This window comes from Syzygium oleosum, unplaced genomic scaffold (assembly GCF_021117445.2).
Source record: "Syzygium oleosum isolate NSW1041296 unplaced genomic scaffold, Sole_v2.1 Sole_v2.15, whole genome shotgun sequence".
In the NCBI taxonomy this organism is placed as follows: domain Eukaryota; kingdom Viridiplantae; phylum Streptophyta; class Magnoliopsida; order Myrtales; family Myrtaceae; genus Syzygium; species Syzygium oleosum.
In genome coordinates, this window is record NW_026607499.1 from 7,958,638 (window position 1) to 7,977,500 (window position 18,863).

At 43.9% G+C, this 18,863-nt stretch overlaps 2 protein-coding genes across 3 annotated transcripts in view; one reads left to right on the forward strand and one right to left on the reverse strand.

Moving 5' to 3' along the window:
- Nucleotides 1-3,512: 3,512 nt before the first annotated feature.
- On the forward strand, nt 3,513-10,273 carry LOC115675405 (uncharacterized). The gene is made up of 10 exons (XM_056318408.1): nt 3,513-3,964; nt 4,130-4,212; nt 4,358-4,448; nt 5,609-5,713; nt 5,813-5,892; nt 8,735-8,825; nt 8,901-9,008; nt 9,156-9,242; nt 9,668-9,736; nt 9,860-10,273. The coding sequence occupies exons 1-10, from the start codon at nt 3,716-3,718 to the stop codon at nt 9,989-9,991; spliced, it is 1,095 nt and encodes a 364-aa protein (XP_056174383.1). The 5' UTR covers nt 3,513-3,715; the 3' UTR covers nt 9,992-10,273.
- Nucleotides 10,274-14,436: 4,163 nt separating this feature from the next.
- LOC115675404 (trihelix transcription factor GTL1) overlaps nt 14,437-18,863 on the reverse strand; it is a 4,540-nt gene continuing 113 nt past the window's right edge. Inside the window, exons 1-3 of one of the 2 annotated variants that reach the window (XM_056318288.1) lie at nt 18,412-18,863; nt 15,659-17,291; nt 14,437-15,496 (exon numbers count right to left, since the gene is read on the reverse strand). The exon at nt 18,412-18,863 is cut by the window's right edge and continues 112 nt beyond it. In XM_056318288.1, coding sequence (XP_056174263.1) covers nt 15,185-15,496; nt 15,659-17,291; nt 18,412-18,779 — 2,313 coding nt within the window. In that variant the 5' untranslated portion in view covers nt 18,780-18,863 and the 3' untranslated portion in view covers nt 14,437-15,184. The remainder of the gene's footprint in view (nt 15,497-15,658; nt 17,292-18,411) is intronic. The other variant, XM_056318289.1, reaches the window with a different exon arrangement.

Here is an 18,863-nt window from a genome sequence, read left to right on the forward strand (position 1 = left end):
CTCCAGTTTCTTATTTATTTATTTATTTATTTTTTATATTCCTTTTTCTATCCTTTTCATCCATGTCAACAATTGTTTGGGGCCAATGTGGTTCCGACATAATTGCTATTTAAGCACTTGAGGACCATGTTTAGCGAAAAAGAAAAAAAAAACACTCTATCACCATTGGACCGTCACATCGGCATTTCTGTCAAAGCATATGACGGAAGGACTAGATGTTGCACAAATCGAAAAGTTCAAGGATGCTCATACCAGTATCCATAAAAAACAGAAAAAAATTGGTGGATATCTAGCTAGCTTCATATTGTGGAGGGCAAGAATTATGTTCTTTTCATCGTTCTTTATTTTGCTAAAGTTCGCTAAATAATAACCAATTATCTTCGTATCGGTTATATATAATCTTATGTTAGTAAAATATCTTAATTTGGCCGTCAATTGATTTATTCCGAAATCTTTCGGTAAATTCACATAATGTTATGATTAGATCATTGTGTCGTATCAAACATCGGACCCTTCACATAATTAGCCGCACATTATGCTGTTGTGAGACAAGAAATATCCAAGGTTGGTCCGTGCATTTATTCTCCCATCTCTTCATATATTGATTTCTTTTTTTCCTCTTTTTTCAGGTGATAGGCAAATTCCAATTCTTATTTAGGCTCCGTTTCGTGGAAAATGTCACGTTTCTGGAAAATATAAGCCATTTTCTAACAAAAATTATAATATTTTCTGGTGTTCGGCTGAAACATGAGAAAGATCTGGTAAATATTTTCCATCGATTGGTGAGGAAAATTAATTAATACGTTACTTTTAATAATTTTTTTATTTTTTAAAATCGATTTTTTAATTATCTTTTTTATTTTATTTTATTTTCTTTCTTTTGTTTTATACCTTCTTCTCCGGTCGATCGCTGGTCACGGCGAAGGCCGGCGACCGACCACAAGTGTCTTCAGAGGACAGCGAGGCTTGGGCCTCGCCAGATCGGCGACGCTCGAGCATCGCAGAGGGCAGCGAGGCTCAGGCGTTGCCAAATCGGCGACGCTCCAAAGGGCGGCAAGGCTAGAGGTCGGTGAGTGACCTCTCGAGTGGCGAGGCCCGAGCTCGCCACCCTCTGGCAATGCTCGAGCATCGCCGATCTGGCGAGTTCAAGCTTGACTATGGCTAATCACTGGCCATGGAGAAGAAGGTAAAAAAAAAAAGAAAGAAAAGAAAAAACATAATAAAAATAATCGATTTTAAAAAAATAAATAATTATAATAATTAAAATGAATGGTGAAAGAAGAAGTAGGGAAGGGAAAATGATTTCCTCTTCTTGAAAACATTTTCCTCACTTTTGAATGTGTTTTTTCCATTGAGAGAAAATGTTTTCTATTTTTTTTTGTTGAAGGAAAATATTTTCCATGAGTAGTTTATTTTCCACGAAACGAAAAAAATTAACGGATCGTAAATGTGTGGCGCGAGTCTAAGTTTGGAAATTTCGGTGTCATAAAAAAAGTAATGCATCACATAAATACAAATTTGAGATTTTTTGTATCACAAAACAATTTGAGGTAAATATATCACATGGGCATATGTTTGGAGTAAGTTTTTTATGTCGCAAAAAAAGAGAGTTTTGGAATAAATACCTTACGGTAGATATAATTTGTAGTTCTTTTGTGACTTTTTACCCGTTAAAATGCAACTACGTATTGTTTTTTTTTTTGGGGTCAAATTAGGCTATGTTTGATTGTCTAATATTCTAGTCAGAATAGGATCAGAAAGGACGCGATATATCCAGTAAATTTGATGTGAAAGTAAAAGGGCTAATACCATAAAAAAAAATCTCAAATCGGTTAACAAATTTATCCCAAACTAATTTTTTGATCACAAAAAACTCCAAACCAATACACCTATGACAAATTTACCTTCCGTTAAATTGGATTAATATCACGAAAAATCACAAATCGATAAACATGTGATAAAAAAACAGGTAAAACCCCAAACCGGTACACTCGTCAACTACCACGTGTCATCCAACTCTACAATTTAGCGGTAAAATTCAACGGAAACTATCGAAGGGAAATTTTTTTTTACAGGTGTACCGGTTTGGGGTTGTGTACTAATTAGGAGTTTTTCATGGCATTAACAACAACAACAAAAACGGGGAAATTATCAAATAAGGATCCAAAGTAGGTGCCTTTTTCAAAAGAGGATCTCAAGTGAACAAGGTATCAATTAAGGACCCAAAGTGCCAAACTAGTATTAAATAAGGACCTGAGCTCGCCAGGCGGCCAAATGTTCCCCGGCCAGCAACCGGCCGACATTTCCGGCACCATAATAGGGGCAATTTTGTCCAATTTTTTTTTCTTTTCTTTTCTTCTTCCCCGGTCGCCGGTCCGGCAACCGGCGACCGGGCCAGAGCTGAGGCCGGCGAGAGCTCGAGCTCGCCGGCCATCTGGGCGAGCTCCGCCCAGATCTGGGGGAGCTCGAGCTCGCCGGCCATGGCGAGCTCCGCCCAGATCTGGGCGAGCTCGAGCTCGCCGGCCTCGCCCGGATCGCGTAGTCGAGGGCCTTGGCGGGGCCGTTGCCGGAGGCGATGGTGTCGCGCGCGAGCTTGAGGAGGAAGGGCCCGAGATCCGGGTTGTCGGCCGTATCCCGGGCGAGGGGGTGTGGAGAAGCCGGGGACTCCGGCGGGGGCTTAGGTGGGGAGAACTTGGAGCGGGAAGGGGAGGGGAGGGTGCCATGGCGGCGAGCTCGAGCTCGGCCGAGGCCGGCGGGAGCTCGAGCTCGCCGGCCATTTAGGCGAGCTCGGCGGCGAGCTGCGCCCGAGATACGGGCGAGCTCGCCCTCGCCGGCCGCACGACCATGGCGGCCGGCATGAGCTCGAGCTCGCCCAGATTTGGGCGGAGCTCGCCATGGCCGGCGAGCTCGAGCTCGCCCAAATCTGGGCAGAGCTCGCCGGCTGAGCTCGCCCAGATTGCCGGCAAGCTCGAGCCCTCGCCCTCCACTGGCGAGGGTCGCCCTCGCCCGCCCAGCCCAGTCGAGGGCGACCCTCGCCAGCGTCGGGCGAGGGCAACCTCCGCCTGAGGCTGGCGACCTCCACCGGCCCCGGCTATGGCCGACGGAGGAAAGAGAAAAAAAAAAAAAAAAGAAAAAGAAAATAAAACGAGATGAAATGAAATGTCTTTGGGATGTCGGAACGAAGCTCAGCTTCAGCCGGGCGAACCCAGGCCCTTACCTGAGACAAATTGAGTACTTCGGGCTCTTATTTGAGACTGATTGGGCACTTCAGATCCTTATTTGACACCATATTCACTTTGGGTCCTCTTTTGAGAAAAGAACCCCACTTGGGGTCCTTAATTGGAATTTTCCAAAAAAAACGCTATTCTTTTCTGTTTTTTTTCAAAAATTTAAAAAAAACTGGAAATAGGTAAATACTAGATAACTAAGATTTTTTTCTTTAAAAAGAACGATAAATAAATAAATAAAAGCAATAACGAGTAGTCATTGCCGACGAGAGCGTGCTGATTCATCCGTGTGTGTGTGAGAGAGAGAGAGCCGACGCGATTCACTCCTTCTCCTTCTTCTTCTCCAAGCCAAAGCCGACGTGGTAACGGAGGAGAGCGCTCCAATTGCGAAGCTCCTCCTCCCCGATCCTTGCACCCCGAAAACCTCCGCTCCTCGCGTCTCGGCTCGGCCGTCGGCGGCGGCGGAATCGATCGGCCGGGGACTGGCGATGGCGGACGGGGCGGGGCCGGCGGCGTCGGAGGAGTCGGCGAAGCGGATCGAGGACGAGGTGCGCCGGGCCGTCGAGCAGGCCAAGGAGCTCCAGGACATGGCCTCCTCCCTCAACGCCAGGACCTCCGGCGAGGAGCAGCTGATCGGGCAGCGTGCCGTCGCGCTCGATTCCACCGTCCGCCGCCTCCGATCCTCTATCGATTCGCAGCTCAATCTCAAGCTCTTGGATCCCAAGCTCGCCGAGAAGGCATCTCCTCTCTCTCTCTCTCTCTCTCTCTCTCTCTCTCTCTCTCTCTCTCTACCCCTCTCTCTCTCTCTTTGAAATCATAATTGTACGCTCTCGGTTGATTGTGGCGAGTATTGTCGTCGTCGTACGCGAGTGAGTTATGATCGGAAATGGTGTCGCATGCAGCTAGAAGAGGAGTTGCAGAGAGCGAGGTGTATTATGGTCGATGGAGACGCCTCTGCTTTCTTTCCTTCTAAACCTCAAGGCGAGTCCGCTTTTCTCCGTCCTTAATGTCCCTTTTTCGCAAATAAAAAAAAAAAAGAGAGAGAGAGAAAAGGAGAGTTCTTTTGAAACTCGAAAGCCTGCTTGTGTCGGTGGAGGTGGTGGTTATGGTTGATAATGGTGCGCAGGGAGGTTCCTGCGGATGTTCCTGGGTCCAATCAATGTGCGCGCCTCGAAGAAAGATGTCCAGCTGAAGGTTAAGGAAGAGTACAACAGTTACAGAGTACGTGTCTTTTTTACCGGTTATGAATTCACATGATTTGGTGGGCTGTGTCGCTAGGGTGCTACTCGATAGAGTTGATTATCGATTCTTATGGATTTGTTTTCCAGTTTGGCAATCGATGAGAATACGTATATGTGTCCTCCCTTCTTTTGTTTTCTTATCCTTGCTGTGGTGCATGTACACTTTTTTTGGCCTTTTGAATGGTTATGGGTATAAAGCAATCCCTGTCTTGTGAACAACAAGCTGCTAATGGTGTCCCGCTGAACTTTTTTTTTTTTTCTCGCAAACGTCCGTTTCAGCTTACATGGCTGAAGGTAGTTTTACCTGCTTTATTGCTAGATGCGAATGCATTGGAATTTCTCTGGAGTAAACCTTCTCCTGACTTGCAAAGACCAAACTTGAAATGCCATTCTGTACCTTTGTCAAGGAATTTTTCCCGTTAAAGTTTCCCCCAAGCAAAACAACTTAGAAGCTGAAATGATTGATTTGTACCAACAGCAGTGGTGATGCCATCTACATTACCAAAGTAATATTGGGTATGTGAATCAAATTTCTAGCTTGCAGCTAGGGACTTAATGGATTCCTCACATTTGTGAAATCATTTTATTCCCCATTTCTTACCCTTCTCATTATCTCAATGTTGTTCAAGGCTATGTGTGTGCAGCTCATTCAACCGAGATGGATTTCTATATCGATCAATCGTAGTTTTTTTCTTTTCATTTTACTACAGATGTAATGCCACACTATAGATGGCAAAAATTGGACCGTCACTCTAGCTTCGCATGTTAGAGCCTGCATTCCTTTGTAATTTTCATTTCATAATGACTGAGGTGATGGCAATCACAAAATATACGTAATTCTTTTGTTGTGTAGGTAAGATTCTTCAATCATGATGCATTCTACATTCCCAGATTCCCTATCCCTGTAAAGTCTATTATGTTTCTCGGAAAGCTCACTAAAAATATTGTTGTCTTGAAAATCTTATAAGGTCTATTCTTCATTGGGGTTGTGCCTATAAAATCCTCTTTTACAACAACATGCTAAGCTTTATCCTACTACACGGGTATATGGTTCTCACATAGTGTATGTGAATTACATCTGAAGCGAATGTGAATTAACTCATATTTGGAACCGGAACTTACACTGTTTCCTTGGAGCAGGATAGAACTGCCCTTCTGTTTCTTCTGTTCCCGGCAACCCTACTCGTGTTGAGATCTTGGATCTGGGATGGCTGCCTTCCAGCATTTCCTGTTCAGTTATACCAGGTATCCCTCAGTAGCATTTCCATGCTGATATGAAGTTTTTGTCAATGTTTGTAGTAGCGGAAGGTTTATAGTTTCTTTTAACCCGACCATATGGCTTAGGCATGGCTTTTGGTCCTGTACACTGGTTTGGCGTTCCGGGAAAACATACTGAGAGTGAATGGAAGCGATATTCGTCCATGGTAAGTGAATTCATATATACACTATGCTGACCTGTATTCTACAACCTGATGTCCTCTGCAAAATTTAGGCTGCTTATGTAGTTGGTTTTCACTAACTTGAGCTCTTAGGCCCTAGTCTAATTTTCTAAGATCCAACAATCCAGTGGCCTAGTGTAAACAATTTAGTGAATTTTATGATCAGTCATATTTACTTTTTCTCCAAGTTTGTGCTGTTACTGAGCAGTTGGAGATTTTCATACATCTAGCTGTATCTGGAAGTTGAGTTGGAGGAATCAATGCTGTTTGAAATCAATTAAGTTGGTTCTCGAACATGACATTTCGCTTGTGCGGTTCATGAGATCCTGCTGCTCAAATAAATTATTATTGGACCCTGATAATTAGTGTTCTCTTAAATCATGCATATAGTCTCTGGCTAAATTGAAAGTCAGTTTTACGAGTAAATATCAGATTAAAAAAGAAACTTAGCATATTTTCAATGGCTTGCAAAGATCTTGACTATTCATCCATCACGCGACTACCTCCAGACATTAAAGGTCAAATTCGTCATTTTGGATTTTCTTCTCTCGCTCATTAGTATTTAGACGCACCAGTTCTCTATATGCAAGAATTTGAACTACAACTAAGATTATTGGGGTGAAAAAAATGCGAGGAAGCTGGCATGCAGTATATGCACAAGTCACTGTGTGAAGGTATGTAAGTTATTTTGGATTTTGTGTAGAGTTTGGACACACCAACACTTTCTACTACGAATCGGGTTTTCATGGTAAAACAAAAGTAGAATAATTACTGGCATATGAAATCTGACTTATTAGAGTGCATGTGTGATCCCAGAAAAATAAGAAAGTCATCTGGCTCTACCCACCTCATGGGTCTCAATGTGAATTTTCTCCACAAGCCAACTTCAAGAAGATAGCTTCAACAATGCTCTTGAATCCTGACACTCAATTTTAAGAGTGGTAAGTTTAGAAACGATAAAAAATTAGCAGCCTTTGAAGTTCTGTGCCATGAAATCATACCACAGGCACAGCGCCCAGTGTGCTTGCTTGAACCTTCGATATGGTTCGGGGAAAGGGTCTGGAACTTTGGGTGCATATGTTTCGCGGAAAATTCAAGATTTGGAAAACATTTTCCAAAAATTATTTGGTTATACCGCTTCCAGAAATGAATGACTGAAAAATATTATCGTCATTCGAGGAAATAATTAGGCATGAATTGTTATTGATAAAGAAAACATTTTCCATTGACTAATTTTTTTTAAGCAATATAACCAATCATTTTTCGCAATCTTGAGTTTTCCGTCAAACAAGTGCACCCTTCGTTGGCATATCAATTTGTAGTATCTGAGTTGGACTTTCTGTTCTAAAGTCTCTGAATGGAATTCACCGGCTCGTATCTTTTCTCACGCACTGTCACTGCACACATCTATGCTAAAATACGCTACTTAAGAGATCTTGTAAACTTAACTGGAGATGAAATTTCATTTCTAAGTTTCATTGACTTTTCACTGTGTAGTCATACACTGAAGCATATGTAGAAACATGTTACCACTACTCCAATGTTATGTAAGCTTTCAAGAGTTTTGCTAATATAAGCGGAAAGGTTGGGGAGAGGCCAAGCATATTCATCTAGATGGGAACTGTAATATTGATAAAAAAGAATTGTCATTGCTAGCTATTTCCAAGATAGTGAACTAACTGCCAATTTCCAAGAGAGTGAACTAACTACTTTTTTTGAACTAAAGAATCAGAGTCACAACCTTTTCCTTGCATTATATTTACTGCTGGACATGGAGCTTTCTTTCAATATGTGGAAATGATAGTTCATAAGTACCCATTAGCGATATCCCTATTGTTGCTCGTGGTTTTTGAAATCCCTCCTTCATATATTCAGTCTCATCTGTGAAGCCCTTGACTGCTATGTTTCGACTTGATCTCATTTGCTTATTCCATATCGAATTTGCTCTTCCGTGGTTGTTAGATCTAGTCAGATCCTGTTTCTTTAAGAACTTTGTTCATCCCCTTATACTGGTCAGCGATTTTCTTGTCTTGTGCCGCCGTTTGGATCAACCATTTCTTTTGGCCATATATTGGCACTACTTAAAAAAACCCGGAACTTCTGTTGTTTAAATGCTAATCTGTTATAAGGCACTAGTAGTCAAAGGAGTCTTCTATGTTATTTTACCAGTCTGTGTTATGCCCTTTACTGTGTCGTGCCGATAATTGTTCAAGAAAGATAATAAGGCTTTGAAGAGCTACATTAACTTTGTCAAGCATGCATGCTGGAGGATGTTGAGTACTATAGCTGGACAAGCTTAAGTACATGAACTCATAACGGAGGTGTGATCTCAAGTGCATCTTTAAAATGCGGGATGGGTAGGGGGAAAGCCTAATAATACATGGACGGAATATTTGGGATTGATCTCGAGTATGTAAATTTTATGGATAATTTGTTCTAAATAGGACGTGGAGGTGTAAAAAAAATGGCGAACTTTTAGCCCACTTAGTGGGAGAAAGCATGATTGCTTGATTGATCTCTTTATTGCTGTGATTTTAAACTTAAGACCTGACGATTTATACTTTGTTTCCTCAGCTTTATACTGACTTTTTCTTCCATTATATGGAAGTAACCTTACATAAAGTTTGGTCTAATCTTTGCTTGGGCCAAGTGCTTCTCTATTAGCATATGTGCTACTGTGCTTTCTCATGCACAATTGTGTTTGCACGCTGTCTTTCGTTTTCCCCTTTTGATGGTGGTGTGATGGTTGCATGGAAAAGCTTGGCATGTGTGTAATAAGCTCGGTAATGGAGTGCCTTTTGCAAAGCTAAGAAAGATTATTTGGCAGGTGGATATACCATCACTATTTCGCCATGATAATGGCGCTTGTCAGCTTGACATGGGAAATTAAAGGACAACCAAATTGTTCTCAAAAGCAGGTTAATTTCGTTTCATTATAAAATGCTTCAAATTTGATCTCTGAGTTTTGGATGATCAGTTTGAATCTATTGCAGAGGGGAGTGCAACTTTTCCTACAATGGGCCATACTGCAAGGAGTGGCAATGCTTCTACAGAATAGATACCAACGTCAAAGACTATATACTCGTATTGCAATGGGAAAGGTGCTTAAATACAAATATAATCTTTGTTGTTGTCTACCATTTCTTCATAAATTGTCTGTTGGAAGTATTTTGTGTTTTGGTTTTTCACTTGCTTGTCCATGATTATTATCTTGAGTGCAATAGCTAATGTTTTAACAATTGATTCAGGCTAAGAGAATGGACGTTGTTTGGGGAGAAACAGCAGGTGTGGAAGGCCAGTTGTGGCTTCTGTGTCCCATACTTTTCATATTGCAGGTCAGACATGCATCTGATGAGCAAAGGACCTTGCAGATAGCAGCTCTTTGTTCATTTCAATAAAGCTATAAATTGTTGTTCAACCTTTGAGCTATAAATGGAATGTCATGTTGAAACTCTTCCTGCGTGGAGGAAAACGAGCTTAAGAACCTGAAAGTTCTGTACTGATAGGATGATCTATCCTAGGGCTACATTGGCAGTTAAGATATGAAGCCCGGATAGGATGATTTTACTGTATTAGTCGATGTTGCCACAACGACTCTCTCTCTCTCTCTCACACGCACCCACACATAAAAGCATTTTGACACCCACACATAAAAGCATTTTGACTAGAACATTTGGCCTTCTCTGAAAATTGAAATGGCAGATATATGCTTAATAAATGCTTAATAAATGACTCGTGCTTCTTCTGGACTGTACTTCAGGGTTTCGAGGCATATGTTGGGTTTTTGCTGCTCAGAACTGCTTTCGTTGGCGTGGCTTCTGAATGGCAGGTGCGTGATGCATTTGATGCTTGTTAACGATTGGTATTTTTTCCTTCATTCGATCACAACCATTTCGGAATAGATTGAGCCACTTTTCACAGAAATCGAGCACCTACAACCTGGTTTTGGCAGGTCATATTCTGCGGGATGCTCTTGGTGATAATGGCGGTTGGCAACTTTGTGAATACAGTACAGACGCTCATGACGAAGTCGAGGTTTAAGGCAAAGATGAAAAGAACAAAGAGCAAGCAGTACTTGGACTAGGCACAATCCCTAACTCCTAGCTAGCTTAGATTATGAATCTCTTTTATGTCTTAGAAATTCCATAGCCTCTCATTTTTGAGTCTCTCCTGTTTCTAGATTCCCATTTTACCCCCCACAAATTTTTCTTTTGTTTTCCCCTTTTTTGCTTGTGTGATGACTGTCGATGCTAATGCAAGGCCATGGAAATATGTCCAGCCTCTTAAATGTTTTCTTTATCCTCAACTACCAGTTACGCGAAGTTCTCATGTATCTTTTTTTGCCAGATAAGAAGTATTTTGGAAATTTCGATGTGTTTGAACAGGATCTGAGAGACTTTGCCAGAACGGGGGGCAGGCTTCTTAATTGCCGTACCGCCGTGGGAAGTATAATTGCACAGTTGATATGACCAGGGATCTAATCTAAGCCATGCGTGCACGATACCTTCCCCCATGATTAGCGGGGTTGGATTCCTCCTCCCCTCTCGATCTTGATGATTAGATAATAATTGCCATTTGGGAGCAAATCCCATGGGCGTCAATGTTCTCCACTTCCCAAGGCACAAGCTAAGCCATACTTTTTTTTTTGTGATTATTATCAGGTGCACCGACGGTCCAAAAAAAAAACTATTTTTAAGCTCTCCACCAATTGTATAAAAACAAGGATTCTCTGGAATAGTTATGTAACGGGTTAACCATCCAAAAGGTGAACGTGTAAATCTGCTTTTAATTAACAAAAGCTTGTGGTCTTCTTATCCCTTCGTTCCTAAGCAACATCCAGAGATACAACGTCGTACTCTGGAAGAAACGATGATAATCGATAAGTATTGTGGCCGGGGGTGGGGGGTAGGGGGTATCAAAGAAGGCGTGAGGACCACACCAAGCCATTCTCTTCCTTTTGACACTCGGTAAAAAAGAATTTGCAATTTGCAAAAATTTTTGAACCACCCCAGGTGGGTAGCTGGTTCTGGGCCCCTTCCCAATTTATTTTCCCCTCTTAATTTGTCGCCGGCAAAGGACAATAATTCAGCTATGTCAACAACTTAAATGTCCAATTCCCATCTCGAAAATCAAATCAAACCCAAAAGAAATCTTGATCATACGAATCATCTACTTGTCCATTGTTAATGCGCGCCACAATACATGGTCCGAATATTTAATGTTTGCTCGCACCGAACGGCATCTTTTGCCCCCCCCTACAAAACCGTGTCGCCGTACTCATTCTCTCATCCCCTTATTTCATACTTTTCATTCTCCTGCTAAAGCTTGATTATTATAAGAAACCCGCGGACATCTGGGTGTGCACGAATTCCAGTGCGTATTAAGTGACGAGAGAAGCCGATGCAACCATTATAGCCTATGATCGAACTGAGGTGTGAATGTGAAGATACTCGGTGTTGAATCTATTATCGCCTCCGAATTACATCGTTAGATCATGAGTTACTTCCGTTAAAACATGCATTTGGAAGAAAGAGGTCGAAATTTCGACGAGAAGATTTTAAATCAAACGACTGATTTTGCCCGGCCTGATGAAATGCTCGCCATTGCACTCGATCGGGTAGAAATAGTTCGGGTTTTGGATTTACTTTGTTGATGTGGAAAAATGTTTCATTGCAAAGTTCCGGAGAGAGGTCAAAATAGTTGTCTTTTATTTTATTAGCTCGGTTGGATAGAGAGGAGAGACGTGTTTAGGAGATCTAATTGGAATAACTTCTAAATACCTCCACAATTGCGATTTAGAAATGATTTAGTGACTCGAAGGTACCTAAAAAAAGCTGATCATTTTGTAAATTCCCTTCGTCACGATCCATTTTTCTGTTTCGTTACTCGTACGTTCATCCTTCCCGTTATCGCGCACAAAACGCAAGTATAAGTCGATTACAATTCGATCCACACGCTCGGATTTACGCATGAAATGGACTAGAACTCAATTAGTTGACACAACTTAATTCGATTGGAAAAAGGTAATGATCAATCTCAAGCACGCATCTTCCACCCTATATCTCCACGACAATGCCAAATACCGTGATCACCACCCCGATTTTCAGCTCGTGGGCTGCATCAACAATTCAAGAAACCACAAAACCCGCATTGAATGCCACACTAAAAAAAAAGTAAGATGAATCCCCAAATTCACAATCATACACCCCGATCCATCGCGTTAACGGTACAACTATACCACGCCCATAATATATGTTAGAGATATTCATAATTTTCTCTATAGTTATGTTGATTCCCCGTATCTCTCAAAACCATATGATATCTCTAGCATTATCTAATCCAATACCAGATGAGCAAGACCTACGAGATGCGAAAAACAGGAACCCTCGTCATCATCACGTGGCCTCTCCAAACCCATCATGATAAACACTGTAGGTTTGCACACCAAAGCGAAAACAAAAGAAGAAGGATTAGTCTATGATATATACTCACATGGCCTTCGTGATCATGCTGTAATTAAATTTTTTTTTTCATTTTTCCTTTTGCCCCCTAACTTTTTGATGCATCTTGCGTTAGTGGGACAAGCAAAAGGGTCTCATACACATGTATACTCCAATTCAACACCTGTTCCTGAATTTCCAAGTTAAGCATAATTTTCTTGGCTGTGGGAGATCAGCAAGTGTGGCATGTGCATACCCACCATTCTCTCTCTCCGCCATTACCATCCCTTCCTCTTTACTGCTAAAACACCATTATTATAACAAAGCAAGTCACCAAATTAAACTAATCAGTAGATCAAAAGTGTACAGCCTGGGACCGTACCTACATAGATATTTTTTAAAAAATACCAACCATTTTGCTCTACCCCCCCATGTGCTCCAGACATCTTATACGTGTATAACTCAATTTAAAAAGGGGACAAAAAAAAGAAAGAGAAAAGGTGGGAACTAACCCTAAGGTGACAGCAGAAATTATGACAAGGCCCACATGGGGATGGCTTCATGTGCATAATTTAAAAGAATATTATGTATTTTTTCTCCATGAAAGTACCCCCCAAAGAAAGGAAAAAAGAGAGGTTATGGGAGGTTAGATGTCATTCACACTCTCTTGTTGTGTGAGAGATTAAAGAAGGGAACAAAAGTGAGAGAGAAAGGCAAAAAATGAGCTTGTGAGGGTGGGCAGAGAGAGGCACATGGTAGGGCATCTCCTTGGAATTGATAGGTTTGAGGTTCTTGTTGGAGAGGACTGTGCCCATGGGGAAACCCCCCCCCCCCATCTTTTTTGCCTAGTTGGCACAGTCGATGTTGCTGCAAGTTGGAGATGATATTCATGGAAAAAGAAAGAGGGGGAGGAAAAAGAATATGTACAATTGAAAAATAATACGTGCAGTTGTCGAGATTTGACGAGCTACTTGTTAGAACTGTTAAAAGCGGGCATATACGATGGCCGTCTAGCAATTATGTCGTGTTCCGTCCGCACCTGATCCGCGTGAGTCGAAGTGGATCTAGTCGATTCAACTTGATAGAGCCAGTTGCCCCATCAGATCTAATTTGCACAAGGACCGTCATTTAACCATTCAGACGGAGTTTGGATTAGCTATGCATCTTCCACTTTTTCCTCGTACCGTGTCTTTCCATCAGTTGCGGAGCTGATGATAATATTTCTTATCAAATTGCACCTGATAATTATCCTTTCTAGAGTATATCGGCACAAAAATCATATGAAATATCATTCGATCCCCTGCTGATATGCAAAATAAATTTCCCTATACAGTTCTAGCATATTGGATTTGTGTACGTATCCCACCAATCTTAGTGTAATTGCACCGCAAGTCATGCTAAAGCTAATGAGAACTGATTCATCCGACGGGATATTGCAAAATTCGAGAGAGAATTCGTCCAGCATCGGACAGACAATTAACCGATTCATGGTACTAATCAGCAAGTTAGCAATTGCTATCGTTTCTGTTATGATCTTGTTACGTACAAGACACAGAAAGACGACACTTTCTGCCCGAAAAAACAGGATCAAAACATGGCTGATGCATGTCACATTAAAACTCTTTCGACCCAGAGAACATTTCGTAGAAGGCAGGGAAGGACAGCGTTGGCTTTCACATGTTAATCAAAGAATAATCGAAATTCATATCATCCGTATGCATTTCCTTTCTTCGAAATACCTAATCACATGGCAAAAAATTCGTGGGATCGTCACCCTTTTATCAGATTCCGTTCATGCCTCCAACACGAAATTCTAATCGGCTCGTCGTTAATTTCGTCGTGAGAAATTAAACCTTGGAATTATCTTTAGCCAAAATGAAATAAACAAAGTTATCAGATGATGACCCACTTGCTCATGAACTGGCTTCATGTTGCATATTATAATTACAAGGCAGATGGCGCCACTTTGACATAAGATCCTCCTGCATTATTAACTTAATCACTTCTTCAGCAGGTGAATAAACAAATGGGAATTCCTCCAAATGTAGAAACTCAAAAGATGAAGACAACCCAAGTTGATGAAAGAAACTGTTAAAGAAAGGGTTAAATTAATTAACATGGACAATGAGAGTTATTATACAATTGCAATAAATCAAAAGTGAGATGAAAAAAAAAACAACAAAGACCCAGCTGCTTTTGAACTCATACAACCGAAGAAACGAGAGAGAATCCTAAGTGAAGCAATTATATCAAGCAGAAACGACCAAATGAGATCAACTTCTTCTTCTTCTTCTTCTTCTTCTTCTTCCATGTGCACTCTTCTTTCAAGTGGCTCTCTTTGAATTTCTTGTCTCTCTCACCTCTTCAAGAATTGAATGCTGCTTTCTCTTGGCAAGCTTTATTCTCCTCCTTTCTCGATACCAAGTTTCCCTTCCACTTTGCCCTCCCAAGTTGCTACATTTTATTCACCAAATGAATCGAACGAATCGGGGAGACACGGGGGCGCGGTGGAAACCGACAGTGCCTTCGAAGAACTCCGCCACAAAAATTGCTCTCGTGATTTTTCTACCAAAGAAGACAGGCGATGAAGAAGGGTGGTGTGTTTTTGGAGGGGAAGAAGAATGAGAAAGGGATGGAAATTAAGAAGGGGAAAAGATAAAAAGAAGGAACAATAATGTTAAAATTTATTAGGCTTTGAGCTTAAAAATAATTTCGAAAGGTATGTTTTAAAAAGAGCTTTTTTGAGCAGATACATGTGTGTATATGGTACAATCTTGCATGGTGGTGGATTCCACCACCACCACCACCAACTGCTGTCGCACCACCGGTAGAGGTCTCTATTGAACCATGGCTAGAAACGACGGCGCCTCGCTTCCTCCGCCGTTCGGGGGCGCTGTTGCGTTCGGCCTCTGGAATTCAATCTTATAGGCCATCTTCCTCTCCTCTTCCAATTCTTCATCCTCGTCGTTTTCTTCATCATCCTCTTCCAATTCATTTTCCTCCTGATCTTCGACGTTATCACTGTTACCTGCCTCCTCCTTTTTATCACTGTAATTACTGCTATTTACCGTTAAATGTTGTTGCTCCGAGTCCAAGTGTTCATTTTGATGTTGCCCTTGCCCTATGAGCTCTTTCACGGTGTCTTCTGGCTTCAAATCCCAAAAAAATTATCAGCCCTCTCACTGAACATGGATTGAATCAACCATAAACGTAAAATTTTTCAACTAAACTGTATACCCTTTTCATAATTCGATCATAAATGATGGAATTAGACATGGACACTTCTCACTTTTTATACAAGAAAATGTTACCTTCTTAAGTGATCCTCCGTTTCCTTCTTCAACTATCCTCTCTTGTGCACCCGAATTGCCGCCACCATCTTTACGTTCGGGCTCACTCGCCTGCGCCTGCGGCGGCGGCGGCGGCGGTGGATCCTGAGCGATTACCGGACGAGCATCCAAGTTCGCCGTACTCGGAGACAGCTCGGCCCTAAACCCTGCGGACCCGGAGGTGGCAGCTGCGCCGCTGGTTGTGCCACCACCGCCGAGTACCTTCCTCCTGTAAAGGGCATCGAGCTCGTGGAAGTACGGGCAGGTCTTGGCATCCTCGGGCCGCTTCTTGTTGCTCTCCTTCACCTTCTTGAAGTACTTGTTGATGTTCTCCCACTTCTCCTTGCACCTCTTGGCGCTCCTCTTGTACCCCATCCTCGCCATGCCAGCAGAGATTTCCTCCCACAGCTGCCCCTTAGGGCCAGCCTCTTGATACCTCGACTCAAGCCCGCTCCGCAGCTTTATCAGTGCGAGCACTTCCACTTTCGGCCACCTCGAAGAGGATGATGGCTCCCCACCACTTCCGCCACTAAGGATGAGTTCTTGAGACTGTGGCGGCACTTGCTGCTCGGGGACAGCCATGATTATTTCGGTCGAAGCGGGCAGTGGATGCGTGACGACCCTGATGTTCTGTCGCTGCTGCTGCTGCGGTTGCTCTTGATACGTCGGAGGTGGTGGCATCGGCGGTTGTGGATGAGGAGCGGCATGGGTTGGTTGAACCTGTGGTTTGGGTGGCGGGGCCGGAGAGGGAAGGGGAACGCCAGTCGTCACAGTCGCTGGCGTTGTTGGCAGATGGATCTTCTGACCTGTGATCTTCTGCAAGAATGAGACGATGGCTGCATCCCTCGAGGCGGAGGCGGCGCGCTCCTGGGCCGCGATCTCGTGCTCCCGGGCCAGCCTGGCCATCTCCTGCCGCCGCCACGCCTCCTCTCTTATCATCCGATCCTGTTCCCTCTTCTCTATGGCCTCCAAGAACCTCTTCTGCATCTCCTCCTGCTTCTGCATCACCTGCTTCATCAGTCCCTCGAAGAGCTCCATCATCCTACGGTGGTTCCCACCGCCGCTGCCGCTCGTCTCGCCCGGCCCCCTCTTCCGCTTGCGGCTACTGCCCGTGGTGGACGGCTCGCCTTCCTCTTCATCCTCCTCGTCATCGTCCTCGTCCTCCGATCTGCCAGACGAGGATGAACTGTTTGACGAGAAGATCAATCCCATCGGGCTAGCCAACACCGCGGGTGGGGCTGCCAGCCCGGGTGCTGTGGTGGGTGCAAATATGTGGTGGGTATGGGGCGGGTGAGGCGTCAAGACGGAAGGCTGGACGCGGAGGGAGGAGATTGGGACGGGGTTGGCGAACGATATCCCGATTGAAACCGGGGGCACCGAGAGACCGCCCGGGGCTGCAGCGACAGCGGCAGCACCACCACCCGGAGCTGGCGACATTCCGACAGTGGCGGCGGCGGTGCTGTGGAGGGCTTCGAGCTCGGAGAAGAACTTGTAGGTCTTGCCGTCTTGACGACCAGCACGGCCTTCTTTGGTCCTTTTATAGTACTTGTGGACGTTCTCGAACTTCTCTTTGCATTTCTTGGCACTTCTTCTGTATCCGAGTTCACCTAGCTTTCTGCAACCAAAATTATATAAATAAACATAAAAACAAAAAATTTGCTTAACGAATCTCTCTCTCCTGAGATTGATGTCATGCATGAGATCAAAATCCCAGATCAAGGCTTGTAATCTCCGTATTGTCAAGTAGCAGACAACAACTAGGAGATCATATGAACCCCACCCCCCCCCCCCCCCCCTCAAAAAAAAAAAAAAAAGAAAGAAAGAAAAAAGCTGAGAGGATGGAGGGAGGGAAAGATAGAGATATGAGATGAGACACGTCCAAATGCAAAAATAGTGACCCAACTTGATGACAACTTAGCCCACTGCTAGCCATTAACAACAACTCGAGTGTCGCTATTATTATTGTATAATTGGAAAGTGCGGTACTAAACAAAGAACCTGGAGAAGGGGTTTGGGGGGGAAAAGCGTGTGAGAAAAAATGGCTGAAATTTGGGGGAGAATTGTTCTCGGGATTTTCAGTATTTTGGAAGAGGGGGGGGGAGGGGGAGGAGGGAGGTGGTACAGATCGAGATGCTTTTCACAACCACATGTAAAATAAGAATTCTCGAAAAGAGGAGAGAGAGTGAGGAGGAGCCAAAGGGATTGGTCCAGAGCTCATGCACTTGATTTGGCCTTATTTCTAAATTTGGAGAAAGTTTTAAACCCACCCAAAAAGAAATCTCTCGAGATCGAGAGGAGGAAGACATAAGAAAGATGCCCAGATGACCCCAACAACTCGTGAGTCAGTGTTGGAGAGAGAGAGAGAGAGAGAGAGAGAGAGAGAGAGAGAGAGAGAGAGAGAGAGAACCATGTGCTCTCGTACCCACAGAAGAGGTGGAGAAGACAGAAGAGAGAGAGAGATAGAAGACACCCCATCTGTGCACAAGCACTGGTTGGAATTGCTTCGAGTGATAATCATCTGTGGAGGATTGAAGGAGTGAAGGGAGGAAAGATTAGCTGGGTTCCGTTTAAAGATCGAAATGAGATGGTTATGTTTTGATAATGATATTATGATGATGATGATGATGATGATTGTTGTCATTTTCATTGGAGCAATGAGGGGCGTTTACTACATGATTTCCAGCAAATTTAAGTCCCGAGGAAATTCGATTCAATTCAATGTAAAACTTTTTTACCTGGAGACATCTTCCCAGAGTGGACCCTTGAGTGTGGCGTCCCGGAACGCTGCGTCCATCTCGGACCTGATCCTGAGGAGCGCCAGCGTCTCCTGCCGCGGCCACCGGTTCCCTCCGCCGCCGCCGCCCCCGCCGCTGCTCCCGCCCACGTCCGCCGCCGCGGCGAGGGCGTCCATGTCGCCGCCCGAGAGCGGCAGGATTTCGTCGAGGCCGGAAGGCGCGGGCGGGCGGCTGCTTATCGGGGAGGCCTCCTCAACCACCATGTGTTGCTGGTGCTGGGGGGCGGGGGCGGGGGCGGCGGCCGAGGGGGGCTCGGCGGGGGGAGGCGGGCCGCCGTAGTGGGAGTGGGACCCTCCTCCTGGCTGCATCGCTCCGCAGGTTAATCTGCTCCACCCCTCCTGAAGCTGAATTGGGGTCAAGAAGGAGGGGAGGGGGGTTCCAAGAATGACATG

Coding starts and splice junctions, on each gene's coding strand:
- LOC115675405 (XM_056318408.1), top strand. CDS start 3,716: ATGGCGGACGGGGCGGGGCCGGCGGCGTCGGAGGAGTCGGCGAAGCGG. Junction 4,213..4,357: donor CCTTCTAAACCTCAAGGCGA/GTCCGCTTTTCT, acceptor GTGCGCAGGGAG/GTTCCTGCGGATGTTCCTGG. Junction 5,893..8,734: donor GGAAGCGATATTCGTCCATG/GTAAGTGAATTC, acceptor ATTATTTGGCAG/GTGGATATACCATCACTATT.